Raw genomic sequence first — 15024 nt, 5'->3', positions numbered from 1 at the left:
AAACTCTTCCACACCAAGTCCGTCTCCTCGTTGATGCCTTTGGTGGCCTGAGCCATTTCCTATGAGTAGAGTGTCAACTGTGAATCCCATGCTGGCTGCCTCAGCTGAGCAGACTGGTGAGTCTCCAGCCACGGCTTGTGTTAACGGAGTCTTTCTTCGGCTTTTAATAGGTTGAGGCTGAAGACCAAGTTGTGGCAACTTTCTGTGGCAGGGAGACTACAGACACGGAGCAGGCCCCTGGGCAACAGGTGGTCTTGTCTCCGGGGCCTTATATGGGCCTCACGTTCAGATCTGACTTCTCCAATGAGGAGCGCTTCACTGGCTTTGATGCCCATTACACAGCAGTGGGTAAGTAGCCCCTTTGCAGAGCCCCTGGCTCTCCATCATTCTCTCTTCTTTATCCTCTTCTGATTTAGTCTTGACCCCTGCAGTGGCAAAGTCTGTTGCATGCACGATGGGCTGGGTAATAACATGAGAGGACTCCATGTTTCTAAACCTAAACTGGTTCTTTATTAGGAAAACTATTTACAGAGATGCTCCAACTGCAGCTAGCATTCCAACCATGTGCACACAGACTGACTTGCTGGTGCCTCTTCCTAACTCTTCCCCCCCCTGCAACCTCTACTCCTCCCTCCAAGTTCCAGGCAGGTTGCTACAGAGTAACAGATTGTCAGGTCAGTGTCTGTCACTCCCCAAAGTGCCCCCAGATTCTGAGAATCGGGGCTTCAGGCTGATATACAAGCCCACCTCCTACACTCCAAGACTGGCCCAGCATCTCCTTTCCCTCTCATACTCTAAGGAATCCCCAGTGAGATTATCCTGCCCTCAGCCCTCAATTTTGGGGACCAGGCTTCAGACCCCTTAATCCACCCTTGCATATCAGCTGCCATTTTGGTGATGTGGAGAGAACTTTTAAAGGAAATTGTTCCATCTACTATTTATTGCTGCTTTGAGAGACTCTTACACCAGGGTGACATCATGCAGTTACTCCAGAATTATGCCAGTGTAGCTGAGAGCAGAATCTGGCCCCAAGTGTTTAGAAGGCAACACACAGTGATCAGAGCACTGGGAGACAGAGGGAACAGACTAAGCATGACCCCTTGTAACACACACGCACACACAGCCCAAGGTCCCAGCAGTTGAATTCCTGCCCTGCAGGGGCACTCCACTGATAGACAGTGAGTTGCTGTTACAAACAAAACACTCGCTTTCTGCTGGAGGGTTGGATGTGTAAGGCTGTAGGATCATAACGCTCCATCCCCCCCACCCCCTATGCAGTGGGGCAGGTGCACCGATTGCCAGGGCAGGCTGGCTCCTCCTTTTCTCACACCAGTCAGCCCCGTGTTCACCCATCGTGGGATGGTCAGATGTGGGCTATTGCTTCAGCCCATTACAGACAAGCCATGAAATCTGGACTGAAACCTCGTCGCCATGTGGTCCGAGTGCATCCTAGCTCCTCCTCATTGCCTGTGTCTAAACGCCCCCTTGGGAGCAGTGCCAGGGAGGGGGGGTGCTCCAGTCTTGGTGCCTGCCTTTCTAACGCCCTGCTCTCCTCTCGCTCCCCTGCAGATGTGGACGAGTGCCTGGAAAAGAGCGACGAGGAGCTGGCCTGCGACCACAACTGCCACAATTACATCGGGGGGTATTACTGCTCCTGCCGATTTGGCTACATCCTGCACTCCGACAACAGGACCTGCAAAGGTACGGCCCGGCTCCGGGATCTGCACATCGGGCAGCTGGGACAGCTCACGCCGCGCTCTCTGCCACGCTGGGATCTCTAGCCCTTAGGGCAAATCTGCCCTCCCTTGCCTGTGTCTTCTTTCCCGGCCCGCCCCCCTCCCCCCCCCCCCCCCCGCTGGGACTTGGCCGTGCGCTCTCTGCTCGGAGTGCCCGAGTGGGTGTGGTCAGCCAGCGTGGCCGGTTCACCTCTGCTCCTGGCATGCGTGACACCAAATTAAAGACTGACCTGGGCCCAAAGAATGCGTTATCTTAGGCCGTGATCGTGCATCAGGACTGGTCGGTGCAGATTCCTGCGACCGTGCAGAGCTCTGCTAAGGGTCTCGGCATGCTTGTTTGGAGCACACCTGTAAGGGGGCTCCCTGCACCTGAGCAGCCTGCGGGGGTTACGGCAGGGAAGGGCCAGTGGCTCCACGATGACGCAGATCCACCCGCCAACCTCCCTGGGAGTGCGTGAGGGCTGGAGCAGCAATGGGGCTGTGACAGCAGAGCCACCTGGGGATGGAGATGTCCTTCCGCACCCAGCACTTGTGCTCAGGATGTGCAGAGAGCTTCCTCTCAGCAGCGATGGGCCTGATTCCCCTCTGGCTCGCACCCATGTAACTCCACTGCCTCGGTGGCACCGCTCCTGGTGGGCGCGGGTGTGCGGGAGATCAGGATCCGGGCCGGAGGTGCCCTGTCAGCGAGGTTAGGTCGAGGTGCTCGGAGGGGAGATTGCCAGGTCTCGGACTGGGAGACAACATGGGGTCCACAGGAGGATCAGCTGGTCTGTGGGGGCAGCAGGCCGGGTTTGAACCCGGTTGCTCAGGGTTCCTGTGTGCCTTTCAGTGGAGTGCAGCAGCAACCTCTTCAGCCAGAGGAGCGGGGTGATCACCAGCCCCGACTTCCCCGGCCCCTATCCCAAGAGCTCCGACTGCCTGTACCGCATCGAGCTGGAGGAAGGCTTCCTCATCAGCCTGCAGTTCGAAGACAGCATCGACATTGAGGACCACCCGGAGGTGTCCTGCCCCTACGATTACATCAAGGTGAGCTGGCTGGGCTGATCTCTGGGAGCTCTCCGGGCATGACTCCCCCCACGTTACCTCACCCCCTAGCTCATCGGACCACCCGCCACCCAGGCTCAAGTGGGAGCTGAGCCCGCTTACAGCAGGGCTGAATATTTACCGCAGCTCCGCTCCGGACAGCTCCGGCTGAATTTAAGCCCTGCCTGCAAAATTAAAAGCCCATCACTGAAGATTTGCTCAGGTTTTACTGAAGCAAACTCCCTCCATTCCCTGAGTACAAACGGAGCCCCAGCTCACCCCCTATTTGCAGCACCCCCTGCTAGTCCAGCACTGGAGCCCACCTCACCCCCCCAGCTTTGCCCGTGCACCCCATTCCTGAGCCGTCACGCAGCACCATGGCTGGGTCAGTCCTGAGCGTCTCATGGCAACCACAGCCTGTGTGTGACCTTGCAAAGCCTTTGAGACTTGGGCAAAGATTCACTGGAGACCAGTGAGCAGTGCACCTCCTTGTCCCCACCGAGGCATTTCATAGAGCGGCTAAGGGTCTATATCTGCAAGGCCTCCGGGTAGCAAGACCCACGCGCCAGCCCCCGGGCATAGCGAGACCCACGCACCAGCCCCCGGGCGTAGCGAGACCCACGCGCCAGCCCCCGGGCGTAGCGAGACCCACGCGCCAGCCCCCGGGCGTAGCGAGGATCTGAACTCTCTGCACCATCTCCTCTTGTTGCTCCTGGCAGATTAAAGCCGGCCGGAAGGAATTCGGCCCTTTCTGTGGGGAAAAATCCCCAGGACGTCTAGAAACCCAAAGCAACAGCATTCAGATCCTGTTCCACAGCGACAGCTCAGGAGAGAACCGAGGGTGGAAGTTATCCTACACGGCAATCGGTAACTGCTCTGGCTTCTTCCCTTCACCGTTCATGGGGAGCTGGACCCTGTGGATAGAGACCAAGGCTCTACCTGGTCCAGAATCCTGTCTCTGACAACGGCCAAGGCCCGAGACTTCAGGCAGGAGATGGGATAGATCTTCCATAATGAATTTAACTGAGCCATCCTGTCCTTTGGACGGGGACTTCTCCCTGAGCTCAGCTGTCTCTTCAAACATGGGAACCGGGATCTCCCATGATCCTCACTAGCCAGTGTCACTGCACATGCTACTGCCAATCAGACAAGCATCAACCCCTCTTTTCTGGACCTTACCAAGCTCTTTATTGACCTCACTAACATCCTGCAGCAGTGAGTTCCATAGGTTAACCCTGCATGCTAAATGGGCTGCCTCCCTCAATAACGTCGCTCTGTGCCATTGCCACAGCTGTCTTGAGCCAGGCCTGGGGAACGGTTTGAAGTGTGTGTGCAGCCTGCCCAGCAGCGCAGCCCGGACTGGCACGCAGGAACCTGCTGGCCTGTAGGTGTAACCCGCCCACATTCAGCACGGCTCTCTCACCCCCGCTAGTGGTGGCGGGCCCACAGAAACAGGTGGCGGCAGCCTGGGCTAACACAGCTAGGTAGTGGTCTGAGCTTAGGATGGGCTTACGCTTTTGGATCCAGAGGTTCCCAGGGTCAGTTGCTGCTGCTGGCATCTCATCCAGGGGCTCAGCGTTGCAGGGAGTGGCCCATGGGGGGACCCGACCTCGGGTGTGTCTCTGTGGGGTTGTAAAGGCAGCAGCTCTGCTGGGCTGGCGGCGGGGGAGTGTTTGCTGGGCCGTGGTAAAGCCTGTCTCTCTACACCGCTCCCGCTGCGGAGTTCTCTGCTCCCTCCATTCAGAGACTCAGGCTTTGGCAATGAGGAAGGTTTCTCCAGCTCCAGCCTTCACCCCCCATCCTAATCCTCTTCCTCTGCATGGTGCTGCCCAGGAGAGGTCACTGAGCCCCTCTTAATCAGTGCGTGTGTCACGCCGCCCACCCATGGGTGAGCCAACAGCTGGGGTCCTTGCTTCCCCCAGAGCCTTGCCCCGACCTACCAGCTGGATGGTGCAGTCCCAGGCGGGTACACGGTGTGCCAATCACATTGCAGGTTCAGCGCAGCAGGCATTAGCTTAGCTGCAGGGATGACCACACTGACCAACTGGAAACCACCTGGATGTACCTGACTAACAGCAGCAGTGCCAAGCATTGGGCCACTGGGAGGAACAGCTGCAGTCATCAGTCCTCGTTTCATCCAAACTATGCGGCTACGTTAGAAAATAGCCAGGCCAGTGAGCGGGCAAGACAGCTCGGGGGGGATTCCAAAGGGAACCCGCTAGGGAGCAACAATATCTGTGCCCACCGTGAGACGCCCCTCTGCCTGCAGGTCTGGCCCAGTGAGAATTGCTGGGTACTATTATCCTAATAAACAGCTGTGGGCCCTGGAATTCAGAGCAGCCTCCATAGGTTGGGGCTCCCCCCTCGCACTCGCCCGCCGCTCAGTCAGCCTGGTCTTTCTTTGTTTCCCCCCCCCCCCCCCCCCCCGCGAAGGGAACCCGTGCCCGCTGGTGCAGCCGCCACTCAACGGGAAAATCGAGCCTTCGCAGGCCAAGTACACTTTTAAGGACCAGGTGGTCGTCAGCTGCAACACCGGCTACAACGTGCTCAAGGTACAAGAGCCCCTGGCTTTGATCTGAGTGTTGGGGGCGGTGGGCCAGAGTCTCTTCTCTCTTACACCAGAGGAAACCTGGGGCCACGGGCGGGGGAAAGGGAGGGCACTCCACGTGTCTGGCGTTCGAGCCAGAGGCAGGTCCTTATTTAAGGACGCCTACAGTGTTCTGTGGTAATGAGCCAAAACCCGGGCACAGGAAGTCAGGCTAGATGATCAGCTGGTCCCTAAACTCTGAAACTGTCCCGGGATGGGTGTCGTCGCCACAGGAGGCTGCAGGTGCCCTGCAAGGCCCCAGCGCTACACGAGCAAGCCGCCTCATTGTCCTAACTGGGCCAGCTTCTCTGCTGAATTGGGCTCTACTTCACTAAGAGGTTCCCTTCATTTCAAGGCAACCGGGCTCTTCCATTATCTCATTTCCTGTCCTCGGACAGTGCTCGCAAGGGAGAAATTAATCAAATGAAAGCCCACCAAACTCTCCCGGAGCCAGAACTATCCACAAGGGCCCAACACACTTACAGCCACAAACTCGCCACTAAAGAAGTGGGACGAGAGAGAATACAGCACATCCCACAACCACCAGCTAAACCTCTCGCCCACACGTCGCCAGCAAACTAACTACTGAGGCTTGGCATCTTCCCAAGAGACAGAGGCACCTGGTGTGCCGCTCTGTCTGTGATGCTCGCTATGCTCTCCCAAGCCAAGCAGGGCTCGTCCTTGGTAGGTGACCTCCACGGAGCAGCTGGTAATTGAAGGAAATGCTGATGAATCAGTAGCTGGAACTCTTACCTCTGAATCAGTACTGAGCCGTCCTCGGCTCTACCTTCCCCATCCCTGGGGCTTCATAAAATGATCTCTCTCTCTCTAGCATCACTCCTACATCCCAGTACACTAATACCCTATGATAGGCTGCTCCATCCTCCTAGCTAGGTTCTAATACTGCGCCCGCTGCCATCATATTTGAAAAATAAAAAACCACATTTCTTTTCTAATTTTCTTTCAAAGTCAATAAACTGGGGGGTTCTTAATGAAGAGGAAACTCTCTTTGTTACTGTCTTGTCCAGCGAGCAATGTCTCTTTAAGGTGGATAGCTGGCCCGGTCAGGCCACTGGGAAGATGACTCTTTGCAGTGGGAGGGGGAGGTCCTTTGGCTGCATGGATAATGGTTTTCGCTTGTCCCTTCCTCCCAGGATAACGTGGAGAGCGACTCCTTCCAGATCGAGTGTCTGAAGGATGGAACATGGAGCAACAAGATCCCCATCTGCAAAAGTAAGAAACCCGCCCCCCTACTCCCCCCCCCATCGTGTGCACCCACTGAACGCTAAATGGAGCTACCGTGCCAGGCTCACAGAGTGCAACCCGCTGCTCAGAGGCACCCCACCAGCCAGGGTGGCTATTACTTATACCTCTGAAAACTAGGTTGGCTCTTTCTCCTGAACGGACCAGAGTTTGTGCCCAATGCCACGGGTTGGCTATTTATTTTTTTCCTTGAGTGACTTACTAATGTAATTGGATTTCCAAGCTGTTTGACCTTCTCACGTCTCAGACGCCAAGTAAGCCCCAGCCTGGCTCATCTGAGTAAATCTTCAGCCACTCATCCAGTGCCCGTTGCCATCTGCGGGAAGGCTCTAGTTAACTTTTCTGGGAGCTGGATCAAGCCTGAAAGCTACTAGCAATGGGGGGGGGGGATATGGAAAGGTTCAGGTGCCGCTTAAGACCTTCTTAGAACTTCTTTCATCCACCAAATCTGGGTGGAGATCTCACCAGAACAGGCTTTGTTGTAATTGTTCCGCTCCTTCGCTTCTACTCACGGCTGCGGGGAGCCAGCTGCCGAGTTCTGGTGTGAATCTGGACTTACCCAAGTCTGGGAGCTGTCTGGAGCTGGGTGGATGGATGTGGTTACTCTGCCCATTATAGACATAAGGGCCGTTTGTAAAATCTGAATAGAGATCTGAATTTCTAGCCAGTTTGGGGGATGTTCAAAACCCCGGCTTTGGTGTGGTTCTATCTCTACCCAGAACTAGGCAATGCAAAGACCGATCAAACGAATTAGAAAAGTTGGCCAAATATTTTTTGCATACCTCAAAAAAAAAAAAAGAATGTGTGACGACTCACACCATGTCTACGCTACAGCCTTTGGTCAACACAAGTTGTGTTGGAGTACAGCTGCCAACGTTAGTATACTGCTTGTGCACGTGCATACCTGGCTGCTTGCACACAAAGGAGAGCTGGTGGGGGCTCACCACGCTGGAGTTAGCACCGGTCGAGGAAGTTGTTTTACTTCATCACCATAGTGGGGCGCTTATGTCAGCCAAATTTGAGTGTAGACACTTGCACAAATAGGTCCACACAAGGCGACTTATGTCCACCTAACTTTGTAGTGTAGACCAGGCCTCAGATCACTTCTTATGTCTTCTGACCCAGTTCCCCTGTCTCTGAAATCAAGCTAATGAAATGCACTATTTACACCCTTCTTCACAATTATTTTTTTCCTGCAACCACTGACTTTTCTCCAGCATGCACAGCTATGGCTCTCCTCACTAATGTCTGCCTTTTGAACTAGCTTCCTGGTTTCCATCTCAGGGAACGTATAGATTGCTTAAACCCAAATGTCCCTACTCTCATGCCAGCCACAGTTGGATCTTACAGAATAGGAATAGCTGCATCCCATGGTTTTAGGACACTGGGTGGTACCAGGTTGGCAGTCCAGGCTCACTCTTGTGCTGCAGTTGAAGCTAAAAAGGAAAGGTAACGTTCCTCTGAATGATCAGCTGAGTGAAATGTTCAAGATTAAAAAACTAGTGCCAGGGTAAGGAGCCTTTGACCTCAAGGTCATCGGTTCCAATCCAGCGCAGGTCAGAAGTAATGGAAAGGCATTATCATCTGACAGTGGCCAGTGTTAAATTAACTGGCAGAGTCCACCCCAGTGGCATGCAGTGACATGTTTAGGCAGGCGTGCTGTTCTACACTTGCATGCAAAATGGTGTCCTCTATGCAGCATGACCTTGCACGTATGGTGCATGCAAGGTCATGCTGTGCAGAGAAGGCCATTTTCTTCTAGAAAATGGCATCCTCTGTGCACGCTCGGGGGCCGGACGGAATTGCTCAGCCAGTCCTGGGACATGCAATGCATGCGTTGCACACGCAGATGGCACACCACTGGGCCACCCAGTTCCTAGCAGAGGACTTGTGTGCATTATGAAAAACACCATCCCAACTGGCATTAGCTGGCACCCTAATGTTGGCAGGGTCAGCTTGGAGTCTGAACTCCCCTCTGTCCCCTTTGGGTGGTCTGTCAGAGGCCTGGTTCCCCTGTAGCCCCCCTTTGGGGTGCACCAGGGTCATGTCCTCACTTGGGCTCTCATCATCCAGGTTGTGGACGTCACCGGCCCAAAGATGGAAACCCAGCCCTCTGGCTGAGCTCCTCTGGAGTTCACCCCCACCGAGGTTAAAGGCAGAGAGAAAAAATTAAACCAACGAGTCCCAGACGAGCCCCCAGCCTCTCTTCCTTCAAGCAGTCTTGGGCAAGCCACAGTCCAGCTCAATGTCCTCTGCTCAGCCACCGGAAAGGGTCTTGAGGTGACTGGTTATAGCCTGGCCCTCCCCTCAGGAGACCTGGACAGTCTGTGGTCATGGGAGCAGCCTCTGCCTTCCGTCAGGCCTCTCCCTGGGAGCTGGAGACTTGAGGTCTGTCCTCGTCCCAGAGCAGCCTCCTGCTGAGGTCTCACAGCACTCCTGACGGGCCATGCAGGTATGGCCGGACAGGGCTAGGTGAGCCCAGAACCACTCCACAATCCCTTCCTGGCTGGTGCAGGGTTTGCACACCCCGTCACACAGCCCCGGCCCACTCAGGGTGGAGGCACATGGGCCGTGTTGGGGAAGAACGCACCAAGCTGGAGCTGATCTGTGACGAATGGAGGGCTTCGGCCTCCAGGGCAGTACGTTCAGAACCGTCCAGTTTAACTCCTCTGTCTACGTGAAAGCAGTACCAATCCTCAAACACTGAGTCTCCTTTATGCTCCGATATATTGAACTTGCTGACATCCTATTCCAGAGCAGAGAAAAGGGAAGGATGGGGGAGGTCAGCCGGTCTCCCTCGCTTGGCAATGACCATCCAGGAAGCCTTGCGTTCTGTAAAAGGGGTTACATTTCCAGCCACTGCACAGTGTTCTCCTCACACTGAGCGCAATGGCAGCCTGGCCTGAAAACCTTGTGGGACTCTTTGAACCTTGACCCTTAGCCCCTATCACCCATCTAGCAACCAAGCAGACACTTGAGGAGAGAACATAAGAACGGCCACATTGGGTCAGACCAAAGGTCCAGCCAGCCCAGTATCCTGTCTGCCGACCGTGGCCAGTGCCGGGTGCCCCAGAGGAAATGAACAGAACAGGGAATCAGCAAGTGATCCATCCCCTGTCGCCCATTCCCAGCTTCCGGCAAACAGAGGCTAGAGACACCATCCCTGCCCATCCTGGCTAATAGCCATTGATGGACCTGTCCTCCATGAATTTATCTAGTTCTTTTTTGAACCCTGTTATAGTCTTGGCCTTCACAACATCCTCTGGCAAAGAGTTCCATAGGTTGGCTGTGCGTTGTGTGAAGAAACACTCTGGTGGCTGACCAGAGGACCGAGGTAGGTTTTGTTGGTTATGGATGGAGGAGCTTCAGAAGGCTCTGGGAAGTAGTGCAGCTCGAAGAAGGCCCCTGCATTTTGGAGGTTGGCCTGAGCTTTTTGGCTTCAAAACCACAGTTACAATCTCACGGGCACAGACCCTGTCCTAAGCTATCCAGTGCATCCAGCCTGTGGCTAGGCTGGGTGTGCTGGGATTTCCGCTTCTGATCCCATACAAGCCCAGGAAGCTCACTCTCAGCCTTTGAACTTTGGTGGAGCTCGGACCTGGATCCCGATTCAATCTTTGGAGTCTTGGGACCCATTCAGCTGATCAATCCAAACCCCTGTGTAGAATAATGGATCTAAATCCTGTAGCTGTGAGGAAATATTGTCTCTCCCCCATCTCTCCACACACCCACGTATGTGCAGGATAGGCTCCTATGATTCTACTCTCTTGCCAATCCATGCACTTGCTTTGAGCCATAGATACACATTTTGGCTCTTGTTCCTCTCTTGTATTGGTGACGCCTGGGAACAGGGGACAGCTCTGAGGCCTCAGAAATGTTGCTGGCTGGAGTTTTCCTGATCCACAACCTTCCCTTTGCAAATATCATTGCAGGCGGGATCTTTATTTGAAAATAATAATACTACAGGCACCTGCAGAACCCACTGCATGGTGGCGTTTGTAAGGGTACATTTTGGTTTGCAAATCTCGCTGAAGATGGAAAGCATGACGCTGCTAGAATTGCTAAACATTATTGTATCTTACAATATTGTCTTTGAAGCATGGGGAGCAATTATTACTGTAAAATACAAAGGAATCCTCCTAATTCAGTCAAACTTTGAGTTTCCAATTCCCCTATTACTATACCAGTCTCCCAGTGATTTCATTTGGAGCTCTGCTTGTGCGGAGACTGAATAAAAGCTAGAACTGGCTGGAAGTTTTTCCTCACAAATGTTTTTTCCCCACCAGCTTTTGGACCAAAGAGAAATTGTCATCAAAATCTTTTCAAGGTTTCGTTGAAAAATTGAAACCCCCAAAACTGACAGTTTTGGTTGTCAAAAAATGGGGGGGGGTGGACTGTTATCAATTAACATCCCTCCAAAGAAATAATCGATGAAAAAGTTGCACAAAAATGAAACTTTTCCCCAAAAAAACATTTGGCAGTAAATACACGGGTTTTGGACCGAGTGCTAATAAACACTGATGGGGGAGCCGACTTGGGCCCAGTGAGGAAAGTTTCATTGGACCAGGAGCCGGCCAAGGTGGTGCAGGCTGCATCCCACTGGGGAATGTAGTACAGCGAGGCCAAGGAGGATGTGTGAAACGAGGAAGCCCATAGAAGCAACAGAGGACTTTACTCCTCTAAGGCAGGTTTCCCTGCACAGTGGTGCCTGTAGATTTTTAATAGAGCTGGATCCTGTGCACAAACTCCGGAGCACAGCACAGTCAGTGCGCACAACCCAAGCTGCCTTTCACGCTTGCTGCCTTGATACCGCGGAGCATTAACTATTTCTGGTGGTATTGGGCTGTGTTTCCTGCATGAACTTTCTCTGCTCGTTCACTGATTCCGCTTTCTCTCTCTCTGCTTTCCTCTTTCCCCCTTTCTCCTCTGCTTTCGGTGCAGCTGCAGAAACAACCGACCCCAGGCCAGAGAGAGGAGCTGAGCTGGACCAAGCGACAGCATGAGCCCGGGTGCCATCAAGCCACACTCCTTAGAGTGGCCAGAGTGTCTCTTAGACGTGTCCAGGAGTCATTAGGGCTCCAGCGGGGCGTCCCCACCCCCGTCACCCTTCCTGAGCTGTACGGGACACAATGGGATCCATCACTGCTGTGCGCACAGCGCTGTGCTCTCTACCCCTTCCTGCCCGGCACGCGCTTCAGGGAAAGAAAAACAAAACTGAAACGAATTCAAACACTCAAGCCCCCGCCGGAAAAACAAACGACCCTCTAGGCTGCTGGGAGCCAGACCACACGCCAGGGAGCTCGCATCCTGGCGCTCTTCATGGACACGCCCGCCCCTCCCACTCCATCCCAGCCCCGCTCCCCACCGCAATGAAAGTCGTTCTGCACAGCTTGGAGGCTTGGTCTGTGCTTGCTTTGTTTAACTCTTTGCTGGCTGGTCTCTCTGGGTAAATCTGGGAATCTGTTTCAGTGTAATGAATAAGAAACGTTCCTCCCTCTAGTTTAGGGTGAGCAGATGTCCCGATTTTATAGGGCCTGTCCTGATATTTGGGTCGTTTTCCTATATAGGTGCCTATTACCCCGCACCCCGTCCCGATTTTTCACGCTTTCTCTCTGGTCACCCTACTCTAGCTAAATATCATGGGGCAGAAAAAGCCAGCTTGGGCCAGCATGTTCCAGGGCATTTCAATCCCCTGCCCCCAGCTCTTTGGGACTAAAAGGTGCTTACAGGATAGATCCACGGGGAAGCTGTCTGTGATCACAAGTCTCTTTAACCTGCTTTTGCCAGCCCAAAGCCCTGACACGACTGGACTCTTCATGGCTCCCTGCTGAGGGTTCCCTCCTTGTCACCCATCCCAGATCTAGCAGAGACCTGGAAATCTAGGCTCAGGCCCATGGAGAGCAGGGCTTGGGGAGGAGCCAGACCTTGGAGAAGGAGAGATCAGAGTGGGGGCTCCCAGGGCTGGACGCCTAAAAAGTCTGAGAGTCAGCAGCTTAAGGCAGCAGAGGGAGGAGCTTGCAGCTGACAGTGAGAGGGGAAAGGAGGCCAGGCCTGGCGGAGGGTGGGTAGCCGCGAACGGGGACTGGAGGCGTCGAGCACAGCTGCGCCGAGCGCAGCCAGGCACTGAAATAAAGCATAGGTGCAAGAGGGGGCCGGCCCGAGGCAGAGAGGGGCCGGGCAGGGGAGAGGGGCGTGGGGCTAGCAGCTGAGAGGGAGAAAGGCTGGCCCAGAACAGTTACTGAGCACGAGGCTGTGGAGACAGAGAGGGAGCAGCTGATGCGGGAGAACAGGAAGAGGCTCCAGCCGCGTGGAGATGCTGATATCCAGGGCAAGCGAACGCTGGGGACCCAAGAGCAGGGAGCAGCTGCAGCACCAGGCCCAGCTGAGAGCGGGGGCCAGGGACCCGTGTCAGAAAATGGGGCCCAAGGAGGGACCTCCATCACCAGGGGACACAGTCCCATCCAGACCCAGGCAAGGCACCAGAGAGCGGGGTTCCTCCCTCCAGTCACACCCGGGTGAATCTCTTGGTAGCTTAAACGCAAGCGGACACGGGTTTGTGGTTCATTCTCTGAGCAGCTTGGACTGAATCCATTCACAACGCCCTGGAGGGTGGGGGACACGTGCAGGACGGCCCTGAGGTCTCCCAGAGCATGGCAGCTTCTGCTCCTCAGCGTCTGTCTGCACTGCGCCTGGGAGGGTGCTACCCAGCGCTCGGAGACGGGCCACGCTCGCTCTGCTCCAGCTAGTGCACTTAAAAAGAGCCGTGTAGCCGGGGGTAGCACTGGCCATGCCTAGGACTAGCGGCCTCAGTACAAACCCCCCCAGTGCGCTAGCTCCAGCAAAGCACGGTCCCAGCTGCAGGGCAGATGTACCCGCAGTGCAGCCTGGACGGAATGACAGGTGGAGATCAGCTACAGCTGAGCTCTTTGCAGTCTGACTAACTCACATTCCCAAGCACTGTGTGTCTGCTCCCCAGGTCGGAGCATTGCCCGGAGAAAACAAGGCTCTGGAGTGGGGGCGGGAGAGGTGAACGGAGGGCACGTAGGGGAGGGACTTGCAGTCAAGATCTGAGTGGGACAAGGTACCCACACAACGCAGAGTCACTGTGGCAGGCACTGAGCGGCCCCTGTGCCTTCAATCTCAGCAGAGAGGCCAAAGTTTGGGTGGGCCGTGGAGTATAAACCTAAGATGGTCCCTTTGGGGCAGGACCCTGGTGGGGTAACAGGGGGAAGCCAGCCCTGTCGTTGCCCATGCTGGACCCGTCCAGTCTCCAGGGCTGTCTCTCTGGTGCCTGCCAGCACTAGACTTGAGTTTTTGATCACCAACACCAACGGCTGATGTAGAGACTGTGTCTCACCCAACCCCACTCCCCTCCACCCCGAGTGCATGGAGCGGGGGAAGGGATGGCTAGAACTATTTGTACATTCCCTGGAAGTAGCTGGGTGACAATTAGAAAGATGCCGTTTGGCAGGATAAAGCATCAAGTGTTAACGGTGAGTGGAATTAACCACCGGAACCATTTACCAAGAGTCCTGGGGGAGTCTCCATCACTGGCCATTTTTAAATCATGTCTGGGTGTTTTTTCTAAATGATCTGCTCTAGGAATTTCTCTGGGGCGGTTCTCTGGCCCGTGTCATACAGGAGGTCGGACTAGATAGAAGATCACAATTGTCCCTTCTGCTTTGGAATCTGTGAATCTATGACAGGACAATGGGCTGTTGCACCAGCTACGCTGGGGTGAGCGCAGGGCCTGGGAAGCAGTAGGAGCATGTGCTCCCACTCTGCCTTCTCCCAGACACACTGAGACAAGCACACGCATGATCACCCCAGTCTTCCCCATGCACACTTTTCCTGACAGCACATCAATCCTTGCTGGTCCTACTGTCCTCTCAAGATCACAGCTTGGGGAAGACACTCGAACACAAATCAGCACCGACGAACCCTGGCAAATGTTGCTGATTTGGGCCAATCTTATCAGGAGACTCCTCTCAAAGTTTTGCAAATGTTTCCATCTCTTTGGTGTCATGGCCTCCCTTCCTTCTACTGTAGCTTCCCTTCATCTGCCCCACATGGGAGGACCAGCAGATCTGTCTTCTCTTCCCTGCCGTGGGGAACAGCAACAGTAGACCTCCATGGAAGAAAAGCTACAGAATTCATAACTACTTTCACCCGAGGACAAATTCACTCCATCCCCTTTGCTCTGTTCCCAGGACTCTGCATCTGCTAGGTTGCTGAAAGAATGTTAGGAACCATTAGGAAAGAGATTGATAATAGGACAGAAAATATCATAATGCTATTGTATAAATCCATGGAATGTCCACACCTTGAATACTGCGTGCAGTTCTGGTCAACCCATCTCAAACGAGATATAGTAGAATTAGAAAAAGTACAGTGAAGGGCAACACAAATGATTAG

At 54.4% G+C, this 15024-nt stretch overlaps 1 protein-coding gene across 4 annotated transcripts in view; it reads left to right on the top strand.

Annotated features, from left to right (window-relative positions):
* MASP1 (MBL associated serine protease 1) overlaps positions 1–15024 on the top strand; it is a 67200-nt gene that overhangs the window by 17074 nt on the left and 35102 nt on the right. For 3 of the 4 annotated variants that reach the window (XM_045029034.1, XM_045029033.1, XR_006581966.1), the window contains exons 3-8: positions 171–348; positions 1570–1701; positions 2566–2762; positions 3479–3626; positions 5193–5311; positions 6501–6579. In XM_045029034.1, coding sequence (XP_044884969.1) covers positions 171–348; positions 1570–1701; positions 2566–2762; positions 3479–3626; positions 5193–5311; positions 6501–6579 — 853 coding nt within the window. Of the gene's footprint in view, positions 1–170; positions 349–1569; positions 1702–2565; positions 2763–3478; positions 3627–5192; positions 5312–6500; positions 6580–11550; positions 11999–15024 lie in introns of those variants that run through there. The other variant, XM_045029035.1, reaches the window with a different exon arrangement.

The sequence above is a fragment of the Mauremys mutica genome, chromosome 9 (genome assembly GCF_020497125.1).
Source record: "Mauremys mutica isolate MM-2020 ecotype Southern chromosome 9, ASM2049712v1, whole genome shotgun sequence".
Lineage (NCBI taxonomy): Eukaryota > Metazoa > Chordata > Testudines > Geoemydidae > Mauremys > Mauremys mutica.
This window is presented reverse-complemented; position numbering and strand designations above follow the sequence as displayed.